The sequence below is a fragment of the Lynx canadensis genome, chromosome A2 (assembly GCF_007474595.2).
Source record: "Lynx canadensis isolate LIC74 chromosome A2, mLynCan4.pri.v2, whole genome shotgun sequence".
Classification (NCBI taxonomy): Eukaryota; Metazoa; Chordata; class Mammalia; order Carnivora; family Felidae; genus Lynx; species Lynx canadensis.
This window is the reverse complement of record NC_044304.2, coordinates 95341942-95365310: the sequence shown is the minus strand read 5'-3', so window position 1 is coordinate 95365310 and position 23369 is coordinate 95341942. Positions and strand designations below refer to the sequence as shown.

The window sequence follows — 23369 nt, the reverse complement described above, 5'->3', positions numbered from 1 at the left end:
GTGCTTTGGGAAATATTCCTCACTCCAGTTTGGAAAGGCTCCTGGGAAGTCGGTAATTTTTATTACCTTAAAAAATGTTTTTCCTGCTGGTGATTTCCTGGTGCCTGCCCGACTGCCGTCCGGGCCTCCAGAGGGAGGGGCAGATTTGGTTTGCAGAGTCCCTGTTAAGTGAAGGGCACGTTAACAGAGACTAAGCACCGTCTCCCTGAGCAGGGTAGGTTAGAAAATGAAGGTTCTTCCCTGTGTCGCTGATGCTCGGAACCCATCCGAGGTGTACCAGGAATGTGCAGTAGAATTATGCATACTTGGAAGTACAGAGGTAGGATTGCTTGAAACTCTGTCGTCGGTTGCCCTTCTAAGCACTGGCAGAGACAGCATCCGTATTTTCATAAGTAGAAATAGAGGCACGTAGTCTACAAGTGTGAGTGTGCTTATGCGGGCAGAAGGATAGGATATTTAAATCCTCAGAAATCGTGAATGCATGGTACCCAGCACTGACTGATCATGCAGGAAATATTTAATAGTTTACAGTAATTTTTTTTAATTTTTTTAACATTTATTTATTTTTGAGACAGAGAGAGACAGAGCATGAACGGGGTAGGGTCAGAGAGAGAGGGAGACACAGAAGCTGAAACAGGCTCCAGGCTCTGAGCGGTCAGCACAGAGCCGTATGCGGGGCTTGAACTCACGGACCGCGAGATCATGACCTGAGCTGAAGTCGGACGCTTAACCGACTGAGCCACCCAGGCGCCCCAATAGTTTGCAATAATTTTAAGTATCCTACTTTTTCACTTTACTTCTCTGTAATTTTTTCTAGATAATTTTCCCCCTAGAATTACTGGGCTAGAGGGCATGGCTAATTAGTAAAGCATAAAGTCATGAGTTGGGAGTTAATGGGTTGAATTATTTTATTTGGGTTGAAGCATGGAGTACATAATATCTATAATGTTGAAATGAGAAGAGGGCCAGAACAATGGCCTTCTGGCCTGTGTCAGACTTACCTTGAGCTTTTAAAAATATGAATGTTCTGTTCCTTCCTCAGGCCTACTGAATCAGAATCTTGGGGAGTGAACTTCAGGCATCTGTAATTTAAAAAGTAACTTTGGGCTATTTGGATGTACAAGAATTGAGACCCACTGTTACAGATTCCTAGGTTGATGGTGAAAGGGACGTTGGGTATCTAGGCCATTTCTGTGCTCACTGGCACTCCTAGGCTGGTATTTCCACACAGTTAATTTGTCCTCTTGTGTCTCACTCAGTGTGCAGCACTGTTTCTTCCATAACCCCGCTCCTTTCCACTTGTGTATTTGTGCTATTCTTTCTTCCCAAAATGTTTTCCCTCCTTCCATGACTTTAAAAACTGAGCATAATCAATCTTACCTCCTCTGCCTAGCTTTCAGATTCTCTGTTGCTCACCTGTGTCTCCTTTTCAAAACTAAACTGCTCTGTTTATGTGACACATCTCCCTTGTCATGCTCTGTGTTTCAAGTATTGTTTTGTTTATCCAAGTCCTTATTTCAAGACTGGGTACCCAGTAGATGCTTTAACTCAGGATTTTTTAATCTTGGCTCTTTAGGCTGGATAATTTTTTCTTATGGGGGATTGTGCTGGGTATGGTAAGATGTTTACAGGAACTTTGATCTCTAGGCCCTACATACCAGTAGCATCTCTCCCCTTCAGTAGTGACAGCTAAAAATGTCTCCAGACATTGCCGGATGTCTCCTGGGAAACAAAATCATCCTTGCATTGAGAACCATTGCTTTACCTGAGTTATTTTGTCTGTATGCTAGGCTCAGTGCTTGCTGTGACGGCTGAAATGGGGGAAAGGATTCACGTCCACACTGAATTCAAACAGATAAACCTAAATGGCCATCTGGAAATGGCCAGGTACAGACTTGTCATTTCTTTTGTGTTAGCAAAAGATAACCTAGGCCTCAAATCTGGCCAGTCCTAAGGCATGACTACCTGTGATTTCACCTGAAAGTTCCCTCCAGATTATACCAATACCACAGGTAATGGCAAAAGCAGATATTTATTGATTGAATTCCTGGGAGAGGGGCTCCTCTCTTTCCAGTCTGTGGGTTTCTTCTCTTTACCTGAGTGCCCAGTGGTTCTGCAGTTCAGGTGGAAAATGTTTTACATGAAAATGGACTCACAATATTAGTTTGCAAAATCCAACTGAACGTGTATTATGATTATGGAGCTGGTTATTACACATTGACCAAAGGAATAATTGAAATATTTTTCCTGTTTAATAAAGTCAGTTTTTCCCTTTTCCAGTGAGTTGGTAGAATTCTCATTTTTGATATTTCAGGCCATATTTTGGATCTCCTTATTTAACATCTCTAGTTTTAAAAGTTTCTTCTGTAGGGGTGCCTGGCTGACTCAGTCGGTGGAGTGTGCGGCTCTTGATCGCGGGCTTGTGAGTTTGAGCCCCACATTAGGTGTAGAGATTACTTAAAAATAAATAAATTTAAAACCTGCCCCATTTAAAAAAATAAAATTTTCTTCTTATGAAATAAGAGTTGATCTGGATTATATGCCGCTGACTGATGAAACTGTGGAAGACACCCAGGGAGTTGGTCATCTTCACCCTGTAACCTCAGCTAACATACTTACAGCTGACATAATAATCTGGAATTTGACTCCAGTCCAGTGCTCTGTATACTTTATTACACTGTGCTTAGTATCAGCAAGAACAGTTAGACTATCCTGTGAATTGTGAGAAAAATTATACAATTAAGAGATACACGATGACTTTCTTGTATAAAAAGTTTTAATAACATGGTTAGTTGAAAGTACATTATATTGCCTCAAAATCCTTTGAAATTTTTCCTATTTAAAGAAACATAGTAGGGGTGCCTGGGTGGCTTAGTCAATTGAGTGTCAGATTCAACTCAGCTCATGATCTTCTGAGTTCAAGACCTACATGGGGCTCGCTGCTGTCAGCACAGAGCCCACTGTGGATCCTCTGCCCTCTCTCCCCCTACCCCGCCAGTGCCCTCTCTCAAAAATGAAATATTTAAAAAAAAGAAAGAAGCACAATAAGCAGCCTATAACCAGTTTTGAGGTAGTAAGATTTGATGGAAATGAATGAACTTAATGTTTAACAATCCAGTGCATCAATGACTTAATATTAATAAATGACTTTAATAATACTAAAATGTCATGAAGTGGTAAGTTTTCATGGCTATCAATGAAGTCCTTTTAATTTTTTAAGTGTTTATTTTTGAGAGAGAGAGAGACAGAACAGGAGTGGGGGAGGGGCAGAGAGAGAGGGAGACACAGAATCTGAAACAGGCTCCAAGCTCTGAGCTGTCAGCATAGAGTCTGATGAGGGACTTGAACCCACGAACCATGAGATCATGACCTGAGCTGAAGTCAGACACTCAACTGACTGAGCCACCCAGGCACCCTGAGAACACATTTTTTTAAATAAATATTTTTATTTTTAAGTAATGTCTATACCCAACATGGGACTCAAACCTAGAATCCCGAGATCAAGAGTCGCATGCTGCACCTACCGAGCAGCCAGGCGCCCTGAAAATACATGTTGTATTTTGATTTAATTACTTGCACATACAATTTCTTAGTTCTAAAGCTTAAAGTTATTTAAGAAGCTGCATAATATAAAATTTCTGGAAGTGTACATAAGAAGCTGCTAATAGTAATTACCTCTGGGAACAGGAACCTGCCTTCATGTTTTATGCTTTTGTAATTTTTGTGGTTTTACCATGTGCATTTATTCCCCTTTAATAAACATACTGTTACATTAAAAATTTTTTTTAATGTTTATTTATTTTTGAGAGAGAGAGAGAGTCAGAGTGCAAGCTGGGAAGGGGCAGAGAGAGAGGGAGACACAGAATCCAAAGCAGGCTCCAGGCTCTGAGCTGTCAGCACAGAGCCCGACATGGGGCTCGAACCCACAAACTGAGATCATGACCTGAGCCGAAGTCGGACGCTTAACTGACTGAGCCACCTAGGCGCCCCAGTTATATTTTTAATGATCGTGATATATTTCTACTTACTGACTCATGCTTTACCAAAATGGTAAATTTGTAACTTATTTAATGATATTCCTATTAATAGATATTTGAGACAGTTCTAAGTTTTTACTGTTATAGAAAATACTGCAGGGGCGCCTGGGTGGCGCAGTCGGTTAAGCGTCCGACTTCAGCCAGGTCAGGATCTCGCGGTCTGTGAGTTCGAGCCCCGCGTCAGGCTCTGGGCTGATGGCTCAGAGCCTGGAGCCTGTTTCCGATTCTGTGTCTCCCTCTCTCTCTGCCCCTCCCCCGTTCATGCTCTGTCTCTCTCTGTCCCCCAAAAAATAAAAAAACGTTGAAAAAAAAAAAAAAAGAAAATACTGCAGAGATATGTTTTGTTGTGGTTTTCTTCTGTCAATCATTAATTCAGAATAAATATTCAAATATATACATCTAGCTCAAAGTTTATATAAATTCATTGGCTACCTGTTGCCACTTTGAATTCTGGAATGGTTGAATCAATTTGTATTGCCATCATAAGAATGTAAGAGTATTGGTTTCACCCACAGCATCACCAGTCTTGGGTATTAGAAATGATTATAGTTTTTTAAATGCTCTGATGTGCACAACCAAGACCTATCACCTATCTATAGAACTCTTTTTGTATGTGTGGATTGCAATAATAGTTTATCTTTAATGTGAATACAGAAAAGCACACAAAAACTCTCATACACCTCCTTTCTTCTTTAATAAATAGAATCAAGCTATAGAAGTGGCCTGGGGTCGTCAGCCTGCATTCTTGAGCTGGGTAGAAGGCAGGCATTTTAGTGATCAAGGTGACAGTGTGGCTGAAATTAACAGACAACTTGGTCAGAAACTTGGACTCTCAAATGGGGACCAGGTGAGTACAAAATGTGATGACTATAACTTTTTCCTGATGTCACATAATATAACAATGGAAAGTAAACATTCAAATTAATTTTTTAAGGAGGTGAGATGACACCTAACTTGTGTGCTGCTATAACCAGTGCAGGATATGCAAGTTGACTGTAAACTCTGTTGTTAAATCTTTATCTTGTATTCTGCTCCCTAGTTGATTTTGTGTTCTATCTATTTTACTCACTTTCCAGGTTCCCTAATTTTGTTTGTGTGCAATTATTTTTACTTTATGAATTATTGAGTTTTACTTACTATTACTAGACTTCATTTGCTTCCAGCAAATCTTCTAACCTTCCAGAATCATACTTGATTTTTAAAAAATCTATCCAACAAAAAAGTTGTTATTTTTCTATTTTTGTCTTGCCTATGAATTTAATTGTAAACCTCAAAGCTTAAGGACTTACGTCTAGTTTTTCATTTTATTGTATTCACCAATTTATGTTCTTCTAAATACTTTAAACTATGGAAATAATACATATTCATTGCAAATATTTTACAGTTGAAAGTAAAAAAAATGGATTTCTCTAACCCCAGCCTCAGAATGAATGTGTACTGTATGTTGGGATCTTATTACACCTTTAGGATTTAAAGAATGGGAGGAAGGAAAGGAAAGGGAAGGAAGAATACACATTTTCTTTTTTTTTAATCATACACATTTTCTGCAGTTTTCCCCACAAAGTATATCAGAGGTACCTTTCCACATACTACAGTATGCATTGAACATCTCTGAATCCGTATAGAATGAAACATTACAGATTGACTTACAGAGTCCAGGGGGCTACACATTGAAAATTCTGATAGATGGGGTAAACTACATTCTATTACCAGCTTCCCATAACAGTATATGAGAATGTTACATCTCTTTATCTTGTTTTGAACATAGACTAATTTTGTTCATGCTTGCTTTTTATAATGAGAAAAGGCCACTAATGAGAAATCCATAGTCCTAGTATTAGTCCTTCGCTTACCCTAAGTCTTTGTTAGAATCTTAAAACTTTAGCACTAGAGTGACTTAGACATCACTAATTTTGGTTCCTTGCTCTACAAACCTAGGGAGACAGAACATTTTGCCCAGGATTGCACAGCAAGTTAAAGTTCTGCTCTCTTAGAATATGTGGTACTTTCCAGAGAGAAACACCAGCTTCTTGTTCCTGATCTTGATGTCTTCATCTGCCTCTGAACAGGCCTGTTGGTTTCTAATGCCTGTTTGCTTCAGAGTGAACTTTTACCTGATTTTCTGCAGATCTTCTGTATTGTAGCAATACCACTAAGTCACTGTCTCCCAAAGAATAGGAACAAGGTGAACTGGCTTGCCCAGGACTCTAGCTTCTTGGTGGGTGGGAGCTGCTCTGTGCTTCCCTGGAATCGCCCCTTTCAAACAGGGTGTACGGGGAAATACTAACGGGAAATTCACTGAGGGTGAGGCACTTGGGGGAAATTCTGCTCCAATCCGCAGAAGCAACAAAGGAAGGGCTGGTTAACTGGAGCATGTAACATTTGGTGGCTTTGGATTTTACTCCTCAATCCTCAGAAATGCCTAAAGAAAGGGAAAAGAAAGTTAGGTGGTAGATTGCAGCTTCTTGAAACACTAACATTTCTTTCTTTCTTTTTTTTAAATTTTTTTCTTTTATTTTGAGAGAGAGAGAGGGAGAGAGAGTGAGTGCAGGGAGGGATAGAGAGAGAGAGAATCCCAAGCAGGCTCCACACTGTCAGCATGGAGCTCAGTGCAGGGCTCATGAACTGATGTAGGGCTCATGACCATGGTGAGATCATGACCTGAGCTGAAATCAAGAGTTGGACACTTAACTGACCGAGCAACTCAGGTGCCCCATCTTTTTATTTTTTTTTAAGTTCTATTTATTTATTTCTCGAACTCACAACCCCGAGATCAAGAGTTGCATGCTCTGACTGAGCCAGCCAGGCACCCCAAAAGACACACTGGCATTTCATATGTATCTGTAGACTGGAATGAGGGTGTATTTGTTTTACTTTACTTTTAGCTGTGAATGTTTATACTTCTAAATTTTCTCTGATCTCTGAGCATTTTTTTTTTTTTTTTACTTTTCTAGACTTTTCTAGAAGTACCATGCAGGTTAGTTATAAAACTAAAAGTCTTAAAACTTCTAGAAATAATAGAGTGTGTATATGCTAGATTAAGCCATGACTTGATGACATTGTTTCTTCTTCTATTTTCTTTTAAGTTTATTTATTTATTTTGAGAGAGAGAGAGAGAGCATGGGCAGGGGAGGGGCCAAGAGAGAGGGAGAGAGAGAGAATCCCAAGCAGGCTCCATGCCATCAGCACAGAGCCTGACGCAGGGCTCAAACTCACAAACTGTGAGATCATGACCTGAGCCGAAGTCGGATGCTTAACCAACTGAACCACCTAGGCACCCCTTCTCGCATTTTTAAATTACATTTCTTTTGTTAATGGTTATCTTTATTTTGTTTTTGTTTTTTGTTTTTTTGTTTTTTTAAATAATTTAAAGTAAATCTCTTTTTTTTTTTTAATTTTTTTTTTCAACGTTTATTTATTTTTGGGACAGAGAGAGACAGAGCATGAACGGAGGAGGGGCAGAGAGAGAGGGAGACACAGAATCATAAACAGGCTCCAGGCTCCGAGCCATCAGCCCAGAGTCCGACGCGGGGCTCGAACTCACGGACCGCGAGATCGTGACCTGGCTGAAGTCGGACGCTTAACCGACTGCGCCACCCAGGCGCCCCTGTTTTTGTTTTTTTTTAAATCTGTTGTGCTAGGGTGTATTTTCTTTTTTTCTATAATTAGTTGTGAAACAATTTTTCCTAAAATGTTAGGGTATATGAAGGCCTAGCTAAAAATAGGTACTTAATAAATATTTGTCAAATGAAGGTCCACCCAGTGCAGGCAGGCACACACTCACACAGGCACGCACACTCGTTCATTCACTCACTCACACTTTATTATTTACCTAAAGAGAGAACTTCTTCTTTTCTAGGGATGCAAAAAAAAATTTTTTTTACAAAAAATATTTTAAAAGTAGTTTTACATTTTTTATTTATTCCAGGTGTTTCTCAAGCTGTGCTCCCATGTGGTGTCTTGTCAACAAGTGGAGGTGGAACCCCTATCAGCAGATGATTGGGAGATACTGGTAAAGAAAACACAATGAGAATTATCCCGGTTTAAGGTTAAACTGCTTCAAAATAGTTGTTTGTTTGTATTGAAGTATAGTTGACGTACAATGTTACAGTAGTTTCAGGCATACAACATAGTGATTCAACATCTCTGTACATTACACTGTGCTCACAAGTGTAGCTGCCATCTGTCCCCATACAACACTGTGATGATACCACTGACTATATTTCCTATGCTGTACCTTTTAGCCCTGTGACTTACTCCTTCCATAACTGGAAGCCAAAATATCAGTGTCTCTAGATTTCTCTTTTCTGAGCTTCATTATATATTCTGAGCTGGTTCGAGTTATAAGAATGACTTGTGATTTCCTTACCAGACACAGAATGGACTAAACATGAAGTGAATTGATTTGTTTGTTTGTTGGTTGTAGGAACTGCATGCTGCTTCCCTTGAACAGCATCTGCTAGATCAAATTCGAATAGTTTTTCCGAAAGCCATTTTTCCTGTTTGGGTTGATCAACAAACTTACATATTCATCCAAATTGGTAGGTGTTATTATATTTTTCCACTGTACTCCATGGTAATGCATCCATAGCAGAGGTGAACACGTACTAATGAGCTTTATTTTCCACACAGTTGCACTGATTCCAGCTGCTGCTTATGGAAGGCTGGAAGCTGACACCACACTCCTTATTCAGCCAAAGACCCGCCAGGCCAAAGAGAAGACAGTTTCAAAAGCAGATAATGCACATGGGAAATTTCACAATAGGTCTAATAAAACAGAAGTTACAGTTGACTCACCATCCGTGCCAAGCTTATGGACTTTGATAGGAAGCATTTTTTCTTTTGGGTCTGAGAAGAAACAAGAGCTATCTTGGGGTTTAACTGAAATGAATGCATTCAAAAATATGCAGTCCAAAGTCGTTCCTCTAGACAATATTTTTAGAGTGTGCAAATCGCAGCCTCCCAGTATGTGTAATGCCACAGCAACTTCTGAGTTTCGCAAACACTATGCCGTTCATGTATTTCCATGGGACCAGGAATATTTTGATGTGGAGCCCAGCTTTACTGTGACCTATGGAAAGCTAACTAAGCTACTTTCTCCAAAGCAACAGCAAAGTAAAACAAAACAAAATGTCCTGTCACCTGAAAAAGGGAAGCAGATATCAGAACCACTAGATCAAAAACAAATCAGCTCAGACCATAGTCAAGAAGCTGCTAAGTCCTGTGTGCTAAAGGTTGTCTGGAATGGACTTGAGGAATTGAAGAATGCCATAAAGTACACCAAAGACATAGAAGTGCTTCATCTTGGGAAAGTCTGGGTTAGTATAAATTTTGAGAGAAAGCAATTTCATGTTGCTTGAAATTCTCCAAATTCTGAGTTAGAATAATATTTTATATACAATTTGAAAATCAGTATAAGAAGTGGTGTCTAAAGTCCCTGCAGGGGCACATTTCTGATTATATGGTAAAGTCCTTGTTTGGGTAAAGATTGTGTATATTCTGGTTAAGTAAACTTGGACAGCTCTAAGCTTAGATAGTTATAGGCCCAGAGAGGTAAAAATTACTTGCCTTAGGTTACACAGTAAATAAAACTAGGATTTATGCCCAGGTGTGCCAACTCTAGAGTTCATGCTTAGCCTGGGGTGCCCTACAAAGCCTCACAATTTTTTTTTTAAGTGTATTTATTTTGAGGGGGCGCCTGGGTGGCTCAGTCGGTTAAGCTTCCGACTTCAGCTCAGGTCATGATCTCGTGGTTCGTGAGTTCGAGCCCCGCATCGGGCTCTGTGCTGACAGCTCAGAGCCTGGAGCCTGTTTCGGATTCTGTGTCTCCCTCTCTCTCTGACCCTCCCCTGCTCATGCTTTGTCTCTCTCTGTCTCAAAAATAAATAAAACATTAAAAAAATAATAATAAAGTGTATTTATTTTGAGAGAGGGCACGTGCATGGATGAGCAGTGGAAGAGCAGAGAGAGAGAAAGGGGGAGGGAGAACCACACTCTCAGCATGGAACCCTACATAGGGCTCTAACTCATGAACCCTGAGATCATGACCTGAGCCAAAATCAAGAGTCGGACACTTAACTGACTGAGCCACCCAGATGCCCCATGAAGCCTTACGTTTTTAATACCTGCCAAAGGTTTGTTCCCCAGTTCCTGAAAGCAGAGGAGGGACTTGTTATATGTTGGGGGAAATGCCCAGGTAGGGAGATACCCATGGTGTGAGCTGGCACCAGGATGGGAACGTGTCCAGAAGCTGCTTACCCTGATGAGGTCAGCTCTTTAACTGTGGGCCTGGCGGGGAGGTGATGGGGGGTGGGGGGGTTGGTGGAGAGAGGAGAGCAGCTGTTGTTTCATCTTCTCATCCCGGCCTCAGGTAGTAATGCTTCATTTATGTGAAATGAGTCACTAGCCCCCTCTTACTTGAACTTAATTTGAGCATTGTAAAGTAAGAGTTCATGGTGATAAAGGGAGGAAATTGTTAGGGAAGAAAAATGGGAAAGGAAGGGGGTCATCTTTGTAGATTTCTTTTACTGCCAGTTTCACATATGACCTCTGTGCTGGCAACTTACAAAGTTTTAATCTCTTTGGCTTATATCATTTTCTAAAATTCTAGACCATCAGCTCATTATTGTCTGTTAGCTCTAAACTCCCAGTTTAAGAGATCCTGCTACATCTTCAAAATAAAAATGTCTAACACTGAACTTGTTAGGACTTTCCTTCTGTGAATGGTTCTGCCACGTGGTGGGAATTTTTTTTTTTTTTCCTTATGAATATATGGTGAGTACGGGCTGAAGAAGTGCCAGGTAAAGGCCTGGAGACCATATAAGATAGCAGCAAGGAGTCCACACTTCCCACTCCACTTTAAAGGTTGGCAGCCGTGGGCACTGAACAGTGGTGATACTGGCAGCAGGTACCATCCCGTACTCACACAGGCTTGACTCAAGAGAGCACAGCTGATAGATTGCATTCTGAGGAGGGTGTGAGAAGAAAGAAATGAAGGGGAAAAACTAAAATGTTTGTGATACAACAATACCTGAACATCCATCTGGTTACTCTCTGAATCATGATAACGCAAATTTACTTACCCATTAATTTACCCGAGTTTATGAAAGTTAATACCAATATTTACACTGTGGAATATTTTTAAATCAAGTTTTAGACATATTTATATTTTTATTTATTTTTATATTTCAGATTCCAGATGACCTGAGAAAGAGACTAAATATAGAAATGCATGCAGTAGTCAGAATAACTCCAGTGGAAATTACCCCTAAAATTCCAAGATCTCTAAAATTACAACCTAGAGAAAACTTAGTGAGTTCAAATTTATGTTTTGTCAGTTGTTTTACACATCTTATGAGATGCTTTGGCTAAATAATAAGAATGTTGTATTTCTTTTTGCTAGAAGGGTGAAGAAGTCTTTTTGTGGTAAAATATATATAACAAAATGCTGTTTTAACCATTTTTAAGTGTACGGTTCAGCATTAATTACATTCATAATGTGCAATCATTGCCACATCTATTTCCAAAACTTTCCCATCTCCTCAAACAGAAACTCTATGCCCAGTAAGCAATAACTCCCTATCCCGTCCTCCCCCAGCTCCTGGTAACCCTATGTACATTCTGTCTCTGTGAATTTGGTTATTCTAGATATTTCATATAAGTGGAAACATACAGTATTTGCCCTTTGTGTCTGGCTTATTTCACTTAGCATGTTTTCAAGGTTCACCCATGTTATAGAATGTATTAGAACTTCATTCCTATTCATGGGTAAATAATATTCCATTGTATGTATATACCACATTTTGTTTACCCATTCATTTGTTGATGGGCCCTTGGATTGTTTCTACCTTTTTGGCTCTTGTGAATAATGCTGCTATAGAACCTGTTTGAGTCCCTGCTCTCAGTTCTTTTGGGTATATACCTAGGAGTTGAGTTGATGGATTTTATGGTAATTCTGTGTTTAATTTTTTGAGAAACTAAGAAGTCTTTAGTAAGCCACACACATATTATGTATATTGTGCCAATGCAAATATGATAATTTAGCTTTTTTTTTTTATTATTAAGTAAGCTTTACACCCAACATGGGGCTTGAAATCATGTCCCCAAGATCAAGAGTTGCATGCTTTATTGACTGAGCCAGCCAGGTGCCCTGATAATTTGGCTTTTAGAAGATAGGTATTTTTGCTATATTCATGTAATTTTTAAAAATTTTCCCATATTACAGCATTAATATTGCAACCAAAAGAGTGCTAGACTGCTTGCTAATAGAGTATTATCACCTGTACCAGTTTAGTTTACCAGTTCTCAGAGCACTACAATCCAGGAAAATTACTGTTTTCTAGGTTTTGAAACTTCCAAACATGACTTTATCCTTCTCTGATTATTTGAATAGTCCTTTTGGGTCTTTAGGATCATAATGGTCATTATAGCATGGAAGAGCCATTTTAACAGAACTTTGATGAAATCCCAGATAAGATTGCTTGTATTATGTACTGGAGAAGAGAAAAATAAATAGAATAAATGCCATTTCCACAATAGTATGGAACTGAACATTTAACACATTGGCAGAACTGTACACAGTGATTTCTAGTTTTAACTTTTTAGCTAACTGATCTTCATATTTTTCAAAAGTTAGGTCTTGTGTACAGACATTTGACTTTTTTTTTTTTTTGTCTCAGTATGAGGCTCTTAGTGCAGAATTCGTTTTTTAATCCTGAGTTGCATATTTTAGTGGAACTTTTAGGATGTTGGCAGGTGTCTCTGGGGTGATTATATCTCTTAGGACCTAAACATGTTTGATTCTAGAGGAACTGTGAGTTGCTTTCTGATTCTTCAGGTCTTGATTTTAAATATATTTTTTTAAGTAAACTCTACAGTGGATGTGGGGCTTGAACTCATGACCCCAAGATCAGGAGTCTCATGCTCTACCAACTGAACCAGCCAGGCGCCCGGTTTTAAATAGTTTTCATTTTCATTTTCAGACTTCCTTTAGGTCTTTAATCCCATTGCCCAATAACATCCAAAGAAGTGACAGATGGTTTCTGTGATCTTTAAGAATGGGAAAGCGATGCCTGTACTTAGTTTAGCCTGCTTCTGTGGTGATCAAGTTCTAAACCAAGCTTAATCAGCAGAGCTAAGCTTGACTCTGGATGAATAGAGGCTTATTTTCCTAGGCAGATATTAATGATCTTTCCTATATGAACTTTTGTGTATTCCTGTTTTTGTCTTCACGTAGGTTTTAAAAACTTAAATTAAAAGCTTTAAAAATTAATAGTGTTTTTCTCAGAATTTCTTTATACCTTTTAATTTATTAACGTTACACTTACTGGGTATAACAGTACTACAATCTGCTTAACAGAAAAACAAAGAAAAGTGACGAACATACAAAGAATTTATTTTTCTTATGTACAGAGAAGTTTGGAGGAGCTCATAGGTGGTTAAACCATGTCATCAGGGACCTAGGCTCCTTTGGTCTTTCTGCCATCCTTAGCCTATAACTTTCCTCCTCTTAGATGCAAGGCATTTGCTGTATATATAGGCATCACATATGCGTTCTTGGCAGAAGGAAAGACACAAAGCAAAAACCTCCTTGCAAGGTTTGTATACCTTTTAATTAGGAAGAGAGGCCCTTCTCAACAATTGCTGAGTGCACACTATTGGTCAGAAGGGAGTCACATGTATGTGCACACATATGCACACACAGGTCCACTCTGGGAATTGGAGAGTTTTCTTTCTCACCTCTTTAATAGAGGGAAGCAAGGGAGAATGGAGTTGGAATGGTTTTCCATCCAGTGAGCCAAATTATGGTATATGTGTCACTGGTCCTAGAGGTAGGGAGTGTTAAAACTTTGCCACTTGTGTAAATGTTTCTTCCAGCTTCAGTGTATTCCTTGTGCTGTAATATCAATTCCCAGATCTGTGCCTCTAAATATGAACATCCTTCCTGGTTTTGTTTGGTAAGGTTTGCTTTTTTTTTTTTTTTTTTTTAATGTTTAAGTTGTTTCTTTTTAGTTGCTCCATTTAATAGATTATAAAATTGAGGTTCAGACAGTTTCATTAATTTGCCCACAGTCACACAGATAATAAATGGTCATGCCAGACTGGTTTGCACCTTGAACTAGCACATTTATTTTTGCCACACTGTTGTAGAATGGGTATACCGTGATTTACTTCCCCAGTCTCCTACCAATGGATACCATCTTATGGTTCTCACATGAGGTGAGCAAGGCTCAGAGAGGTTAAGAAGCTTGCTTAAGGTCCATCAGCCATATCAAGGTTTACATATTAAAGTAAGGTGTTAAACTAAGGATGTTAACGTTAAATTTAGGTATTTGGATAATTCATTACTGTTCTTCCCTTTTCTCTGGCAGCCTAAAGATGTAAGTGAAGAAGATGTAAAAACTGTGTTCTCTTCATGGCTACAGCAATGTACCACTACCACACTTCCTTTGATAATACCAGAGGAAGAATATATTAAGCTGAGAATTAAAGATGGTGGGTAAATTTTGTTATTTTGATATTTTTCCTACTAAAGAAGTGAAATATTTTCATTGTTGTTACAACCTTTAATACATGTGAACAGGAAGCATAATAATGATAAGTAAATGGTAGATTTTACATATTGAAGAATGCTTTTATTTAAATTTAAAGAAATTTGAATCTTAAATTATCTCTGTTTCAGTACTAACTCTCATTTATTACTTGTTTTTTTCTTTTTCTTTTTTTTTTTTTTTTTTGATAGAGTTGGAGGAGTTTTCTCTAAATATAGTTCATTCTTGGGAAAAAGAGAAAGAAAACATTTTTTTATTGAGTCCCAATCTGCTGCAGAAGATCACAATACAAGTAATCACATAACTATTGAATCTTTAATAAGATAATATTTGTCACATTGGATCAATAATAAAGTATGAATTTACCTGTAAGACTTTGCATCCTGAAGTGTATTAGAAACGTGAATGATAAGAGTAAGGAATAACTTGATTTAAAATATTTTATTATATTGTCTCTTTAAGTTATCTAAACAAATTGATTTATCCTAAATTTAAAATCAATGCACAATTAAGTTTCAAGAATAGAATTGATTGTGTTAACTGGCAGATAGATCATGATTTCAAATTATCCTCATATTGAAACAAAGGAAAACTTAGCTTTTGGGATTTGATTTTTAAAATTCCTATTTTTAGTTGGAGTTCTGCTGCACAACCCATATTATTTTGTCACTTCTTAAATTCTCAACTCTTCACAAATATTACCAGATCACTTTTCTTCTAGCAGTATTTTAAAAGTGGTCTTTTTTAGAATATTATCTTTTAGCTAGGATATTCACTCCCATTGTTAAAGAATTGAAGATGCTCTAGTCGTTTAGAATTTGAATGGTTTGGAACTAGACCTTGTCTCTACTTTTGAGATAAAATTGAAGGAATACCATTCAAAGAAGATACAAATGGAAGAATTTTGGAGAGTAAATATAACACAAATCAAAATTATAAATAAAGATGTATCTGCAAAATGTATGATGGAGATGACATTCTTTACTGCTTGGATGAGTAAATTATGTTCCTTGGATGAATAAATTATGATTGTCAAGGCTAATTTGAATAATGATCTTGCATGCACAATGTATCTTTTCTTGGTGGTGTAACAAAATCAGTAATCAGTTTCCTAGGACCCAAGAAAAACAGGCCACAGATATAACTTTGAAATGTAAAATTGATTTTTCCTTGCTACTGTAGGTCCTTCTAGATCCTATGGTAAAAGAAGAAAACAGTGAGGAAATTGACTTTATTCTTCCTTTTTTAAAGCTGAACTGCTTGGGGTAAGAAGTTATGGCCAAACTAATATGTTTACAGACATGTTTGACATTATCTCTGGCAGGGTTTTTATATGTAAATATTAAAGTAGATGTTAATGTCATTGAATAATCTCAGTAATGCATTAGTAGATATTTTTTCAAGGATTGTTTCTGTTTTCACACCTAGCTTAGTAATTTGCCTTGTCTTCTTAGGTAACTACATAAAAGTCTGAAGCTTATTAGAAATTTTACTTCAAGATTTGATTTGTGAGAAGGAAACAACTGGTTATGACCCAGATTATATGTGCTCGAATAAAACAATTAATTCTTAAGAGTTAATACATTTACTTTAAAAGTTAATCTAAAAACATTATTTGAATGTTTAAAAATATTTCAAATTAAGTTATTCCTTCAGCTATTTTATTAATGTACTAATTGGGATTATTTGTGTTTTCCTTAACTTTTAAGACAAGTCTGAAAAGAACCTCCTCTTAACTTATCTCTTAGGAAATATGAGACTCTCGTATAAACATTATATCTCAGAATTCCTCACAGAAACCTTTAGTGGTTATAGTAGCAGTGATTTGATTTCCTGTAATAGTATAATCTGTAAATGTTTTAATAAAAGGACTAAACCATAAAGTAACAATGTTTATAGCATAATGCTCATGTAGAAAGTAAAATCTCTTCAGCTCAGATTCTGATTTTCAGAATTTATATTATCAGAAATAAAGTGGTAGAGTCAGGAAGTAGGTTGAAGTTCATGCTTGTAGAATCTACAAATTGAAACCGGATTTCAAAGCTTAATTTAAGAGGAAATAAGTCTTCAATTCTTTTAACACTTCAAATGCTCTCATTTATGATTTGTTGTTTGTGTCTGTTAAGACAAATTCCTTGAGATGTCCTGTTAAGACAAAACTTTTAGTTACTGTACATGTTTGAAAGTAATAAAACTAATTTTAAAAGTTGTGACTCAGATTTGGCATTAATTCAATACGCTGTCAACTAAGGGAAACTTTCTAACATTTTACTCTTTTAAAAATCATTAATTAGCCTGGAAAGGAAAGTTTCAGAATTTTTTACAGCTGGATTTTATCCTGCTTCAGCGTTTTATCATGCAATAATGTATATATTTTGCAGAGGAGTGAATTCTTTAGGTGTGTCTTCCATGGAACACATCACTCACAGCCTCCTGGGGCGCCCTTTGTCTCGGCAGCTGATGTCCCTTGTAGCGGGACTTAGGAATGGAGCCCTTTTATTCACAGGAGGAAAGGTATGTAGTTAAAATGTGCCCATTTCACTAATAACTAATTTTATTTTTTTCTTTGAGTTTTGATCATCTGTTATATAGAGTTATTAATACAAGATATAGGAAGTGGTGATTTAGAAAGTGGTGATGAATAAAATGAATAAGGTGTCATGCTCACTGCCTTTTTTATGTATCATTTGATACAATTGTATGATTTTTCTTTTTTAGGGTGTTGATAGGGTTGATTTTTTTTCACATGTTGAACCAGCCTTGCATGTATGTAATAAATCTCACTTGGTCGTGGTGTATTTTCTTTGTATACATTGCTGCGTTCTGTTTGCTAAAAATCCTTTTTTTTTTTTTTTTAATGTTTTAAAAAAATTTATTTAATCTCCATACCCGACATGGGGCTCAAACTCACAACTGAGATCAAGAGTCTCTTCTGACTGAGCCAGCTAGGCACCCCATTATTTGCTAATATTTCTGTTGAGGATTTTTGCATCTAAATTCATGAGCAACAGCCATTGTTAATTATCTGACTTTAGCTCAGGTCATGATCTCTCAGTCCCTGGGTTTGAGCCCCGTGTCCAGATCTGTGCTGACAGTTCAGAACCTGGAGCCTGCTTCGAATTCTTTGTCTCCCTTTCTTTCTGCCCCTTCCCCGCTCACACTCTTTCTCTCTCAAAAATATATAAACATTAAAAAAATTGTTTTAATTCATGAGCAATATTAGCCTATAGTTTTCTGGTTTTGTACCACTTTTGTGTGGTGTTGCTATTAGGGTAATACTGGCCTCATAAAATGAGTTGAGAAGTGTTCTTTCCTGTTCTGTTTTCTAGAAGAGAGCATATACAGTTGGTATTCATTCTTCCTTAAATGTTTAGTAAAATCTCCAGTGAAACCATCTGGGTGTTGAGATTTTTGTCACCTTTGACTTTTTTTTTTTTTAATGTTTATTTATTTTTGAGAGTGTGAGCGGAGGAGGGACAGAGAGGGAGACACAGAATCCAAAGCAGGCTCCAGTCTCCAGGCTGTCAGCACAGAGCCCGGTGTGAGGCCCTGACTCATAAACCATGAGATCATGACATGAGACATGTTGGACACTTAACTGACTGAGCCACAGAGGCGCCCCGACCTTTAACTTTAAAAAAAAAATTTTTTAGGGGCGCCTGGGTGGCGCAGTCGGTTAAGCGTCCGACTTCAGCCAGGTCACGATCTCGCGGTCCGTGAGTTCGAGCCCCGCATCAGGCTCTGGGCTAATGGCTCGGAGCCTGGAGCCTGTTTCCGATTCTGTGTCTCCCTCTCTCTCTGCCCCTCCCCCGTTCATGCTCTGTCTCTCTCTGTCCCAAAAATAAATAAAACGTTGAAAAAAATTTAAAAAAAAAATTTTTTTATGTTTATTCATTTTTGAAAGACAGAGAGACACAGAGCACAAGCACGGGTGGGGCGGAGAGAGAGGGGGACACAGAATCTGAAGCAGGCTCCAGACTCTGAGCTGTCAGCACAGAGCCTGATGTGGGGCCCGAACTCATGAACCGCGAGATCATGACCTGAGCCGAAGTCAGACACTCAACTGACTGAGCCACCCAGCTGCCCCAGGACCTTTGACTTCTTAATTATAAATTAAATTTCCTTAATTGTCTTATTTCACCGTGGCAGACATTTGGTAGTTTGTAATTTTCAAGGAATTGGTCCGTTTCTTCTAAGTTGTCAAATTTATGAGCATAAAGTTGTTTGTAGTATTCCTTTCATTATCCTTTGAATGGCTGTGGAATCTACTATGGTGTTCCATTTCCTGATTTTGGTGTTTTGTGTCTTTTCTCTTCTTAATCTTCATCAGTTTTGCTAGAGTTTCCCTGCCCTTTTTTTTTTTTTACTTTTTTTTTTTTTTTAACGCTTATTTATTTTTGAGACAGAGAGAGACAGAGCATGAATGGGGGAGGGTCAGAGAGAGGGAGACACAGAATCTGAAACAGGCTCCAGGCTCTGAGCTGTCAGCACAGAGCCCGACGTGGGGCTCGAACTCACGGGCCGCGAGATCATGACCTGAGCCGAAGTCGGCCGCTTAACCGACTGAGCCACCCAGGCGCCCCTCCCTGCCCTTTTAAAGGGCTTACAGTTTTATTCTTTACCAGTGCAAAATTGTTTTCAGAGGTACAGTGTGGTCTCTGTGAATCTTTGTTCTTTTATTCAATTCAAAATTTTAAGACTTTTTCATTTTGATTCACTTTTAACTTCAGTAAAATAACTCTTTTTCCTGTTACTAGTTCAGTTGCTTTCTTCTGATTCTTACTTAAAATGTAACAGCTACTCCAAGGGTGCCTGGCTGGCTCATCAGTAGAACATGTGACTCCTGATCTTGGGGTTGTGAGTTCAAGCCCCACACTGGGTGTAGAGATTACTTAAAAATAAAATTTAAAAAAATACATATTTTTATATACATATCTATATGCAGCAAAAAATATATATGTGTGTGTGCATGTGTGTGTGTATAAGTATATATACGCATACATGTATATATACATAGTTATGTGCAACTACACCAATAACCCTAGTATTCCCTTTAGGAAACCAGAAAAAAAGAGCAAATTAAGTCCAGTGTAAGGAGAAGAAAAGAAATAAGAATTAGAGCATAAATCAGTGAATTAAAGACAGGAAATCAACAGAGAAAAATCAGTGAAACCAAAGCTGCTTCTTTGAAAAGATCAATAAAATTGATAAGCCTTTAGCCAGTCTAAGAAAAAAAAAGAAGACACAAATTACTAATACCAGAAATGAAAGAGGGAACATCACTACAGATCCCATAAACATTAAAAGGATAATAAAGTCGTAATAGTAATAGACAACTCTATGCCCACAAATTTGATAACCATCTTAGATGAATGGACCAATTCTTTGAAAGACACAAGTTCCCAAAACTTGCACAAGAAGTGTACAATATAAAAAGGCCTATAAGGAAGATATTATACCAGTTTTCTACAATCTCTTTCAGAGGATAGAAGCAGAAGGAATGCTTCCTAAGTCACCCTGTGAGTCCAGCATTACCTTAATACCAAAACCAGACAAAGACGTTAAAAGAAAACTGCAGACTGATAACCTCTCACGAACATAGATACAAAAATCCTCAACAAAATATTAGCAAATCAAATCAACCAATGTGTATAAAGAATTGTATACCATGATCAAGTGGAGATTTATCCCAGGTATGCAAGCTGGTGAAATATAGGAACTATTCTATGTGGTTTCTAGGTTTCTGTGTCACATTTCAAAATGCATCATCATTTTATATTTATTTTGAAAAAGCAATATCGTATTGACTCAGAAATCAGACTTCTCCATCTCACCTAGGGGTATCATGGGTAATATGAAGAACAAGCAGAAGACCTGGATTTGAGTCCCACCTCTGTCATGTACTTTCTGACTATGACCACAGGCAGTTTTGTGGTTTCTTAATCTGCCTTCTTAGGATAAACCTCACTTAAGGGGAATAATATATGGAAAAACACTTTGTAAACTCAAAAGTGCTATACAAGTGTGATTTACTTTGTGAGGAGAAAGCCCTCAAACTAAGCAAAGTATGATAGATGGGACCTGTACCCCAGCACCCTTAATTTCTTTATTTTTTGGAGCCCGTTGACTTTAAATGTAAATACAATTCTGTAAGGTGTAAGTGTGGTAGTATTTGTTGAGTGGCTGCTAAATTTCAGATTTTGTATAACAAGCTTGGCTGTTTTTCCAGTCCACAGTGCTGAAAAACAAAATGTTAGAACTGGTGCAGGGCTGTTAAAGCTAGACAAAACAGCAAGGGTAGGAAATAATACTAGATCGAGGGGAAAAACCTATATTAAAAGAACTGTAAAAACCTGCCAATATTCAGCTTTTCTAGGGGGCACTATAGCAACGGTCAGCAAAAAATTTTTTTTAAATGTTTGTTTATTTTTGAGAGAGAGGGACAGAGTGTGAGCGGGGGAGGGGCAGAGAGAGAGAGAGAAAGACACAGAATCTGAAGAGGCTCCAGGCCCCGAGCCGTCAGCACAGAGTCCTATGTGGGGCTCGAACTCACAAGCGGCGAGATCATGACCTGAGCTGAAGTCGGACACTCAACCGACTGAGCCACCCAGGGGCCCGGGTCAGCAAAATTTTAAATACGTGTGTGTACCTTTTGATACAGTAATTCTGCTTCTAGAAATTTATTCTAAAGGTGTAATCTGACAAATAAGTTAACACATATATGGATATTTATTTTAGCTTTATTTATAATAGTTAAAAATTAGAAACATTAGTATACATTAGGAAGGGGCTTATTAAACGTGTTATGTGCAGTATGTCCCACAGTGGTGGTGTGCTGGGGAGCCGAAGCAGCTCCATAATTGTGGATAAAGAGGACAGTGATTTATCATGAACCCATATAAATACTGTAATCCCATCTTTACAAATTTACTTAAATGTGTATGAGGTGTCTGGAAGGGTGATACCTCAGAACAATGGACTGTGGTTACTTCTGTGAGGTGGTAAGATTACAGAAAATTTTTTACGTTTCTCTTATACTAAGTGTTTACAGTTCCTTTGTATGCTTCACATGTTAATTTATAAACCAGGAAAAAAATAAAGCTTTTACTTGAAAAAAAGAAGTACACATTGGATCAAACTCTATATAGTCTAGAGTCACTTAATAAAAAAGTAAATAGTTCTGCCCACTTTAATAGTGTCTGAGGGCTACATAGTACACTAAGGTCACAGTAATACTGTATATCACCAAGAAACTGTAAATTAAAATTGCAGTTAATTTAAGATAACAAGGAAGATAATAATTTTTTTTTTCACTGAAAATAGTTGAAATTAAATGGGATTAGGTTTCATTTCTCTAGAAAGATTATTTAATGTTTACATTATTCCCTTCTAGTAACAAATAATGAAGCATTGACTGTTTTTAAAGGTAAAAGATTTAAATATCAGTGATTTAAAAAATTGTAAAAACAAATGTTTATTTTCTGTCTGTGCGGTGTAATGAACATAGGACACATCCAGCTTTTAACAGGTTAAAAGAAAAGACATATTTTGGTGATATCTGCATATCTTCCCCAGCAACTAGACCTGGTATATTTTTTTTTAACTTTCTCAAAGCAATTGATTATTTTTAGTATTAGTACCAATTGAGGTTGAAGTTGGGGTGGGAAACGTACCTTTTTGGGGGGTTTATATTCCTGAGATTGGGTTGTCATCTGTTAACCTTGCCTGTGTTTATATACCACTTGAGTCATTCTATTAGAGCTGGGAAGCTAGAGCCTTCTGGGTTGTTTTGCAAAATATTACATATTTTTCTTTGCTAGACTTGTATATATGTTTAGGAAATCATTCTTTCCCACTTAATCCTGGAGTGCTCTTAAAACTTCCTGAGTCTCTGGGGCGCCTGGGTGGCTCAGTCGGTTAAGCGTCCAACTTCGGCTCAGGTCATGATCTCGCAGCCCGTGAGTTCGAGCCCCGCGTCAGGCTCTGTGCTGACAGCTCAGAGCCTGGAGCCTGTTTCGGATTCTGTGTCTCCCTCTCTCTGACCCTCCCCTGTTCATGCTCTGTCTCTCCCTGTCTCAAAAATAAATAAAATGTTAAAAAAAAAAATTTAAAACCTCCTGAGTCTAGAGTTTCAGTCCTTCCTGTTAGTTTACTTTATGCTAAATGTCACGCACCATAATGTGATCCTAGAACTCCAGGGAGGTGGGTTTTCTTTTTTTTTTTTTTTTTTTTTTTTTTTTTTTACCCCCAGCTTTATGGAGTTAGAATTGACATAGAATGTTGTGTAGTGTATACTTGATTGGTGAGGCTGAGTCTTGGTTGCCACAGTAACAGAAGCTATTTCTGTGATTGAATATATTGCTTATGAAGCAATTATTTTCTAGGGCAGTGGAAAATCAACTTTAGCCAAGGCAGTCTGTAAAGAAGCATTTGACATATTGGATGCCCATGTGGAGATAGTGGACTGTAAAACTTTACGAGGTATGAATATGGTAACACTCTACATAAATCCCTTTTTTGCTAGAAAGGCAGAAATGTTATTTCATGCTGTTAATCTAGTAAGTACAAATATCTAATCTTCCCTTATCTTTTCTGTTAGTTGTTGAAATTCCTTAGAAAAAAAATTTTTTTCCTTTGGAAAGAGAGCATGAGCTGGGAGGAGAAGAGGGAGAGAGAAAGAATCTTAAGTAGGCTCCACACCCAGCACAGAGCCTGATGTGGGACTCAGTCTCAGAGATCATGACCGGAGCCAAAATCAAGAATCAGACGCTTAACCGACTGT

General features: G+C 37.8%; 1 protein-coding gene across 3 annotated transcripts in view; it reads left to right on the top strand.

Moving 5' to 3' along the window:
• Nucleotides 1–23369, top strand: part of PEX1 (peroxisomal biogenesis factor 1) — a 47255-nt gene that overhangs the window by 539 nt on the left and 23347 nt on the right. For all 3 annotated transcript variants that reach the window (XM_030307949.2, XM_030307950.1, XM_030307951.1), the window contains exons 2-11: nt 4741–4884; nt 7966–8049; nt 8464–8578; nt 8670–9355; nt 11229–11348; nt 14408–14531; nt 14779–14879; nt 15770–15852; nt 16969–17101; nt 22972–23068. In XM_030307949.2, coding sequence (XP_030163809.1) covers nt 4741–4884; nt 7966–8049; nt 8464–8578; nt 8670–9355; nt 11229–11348; nt 14408–14531; nt 14779–14879; nt 15770–15852; nt 16969–17101; nt 22972–23068 — 1687 coding nt within the window. The remainder of the gene's footprint in view (nt 1–4740; nt 4885–7965; nt 8050–8463; nt 8579–8669; nt 9356–11228; nt 11349–14407; nt 14532–14778; nt 14880–15769; nt 15853–16968; nt 17102–22971; nt 23069–23369) is intronic.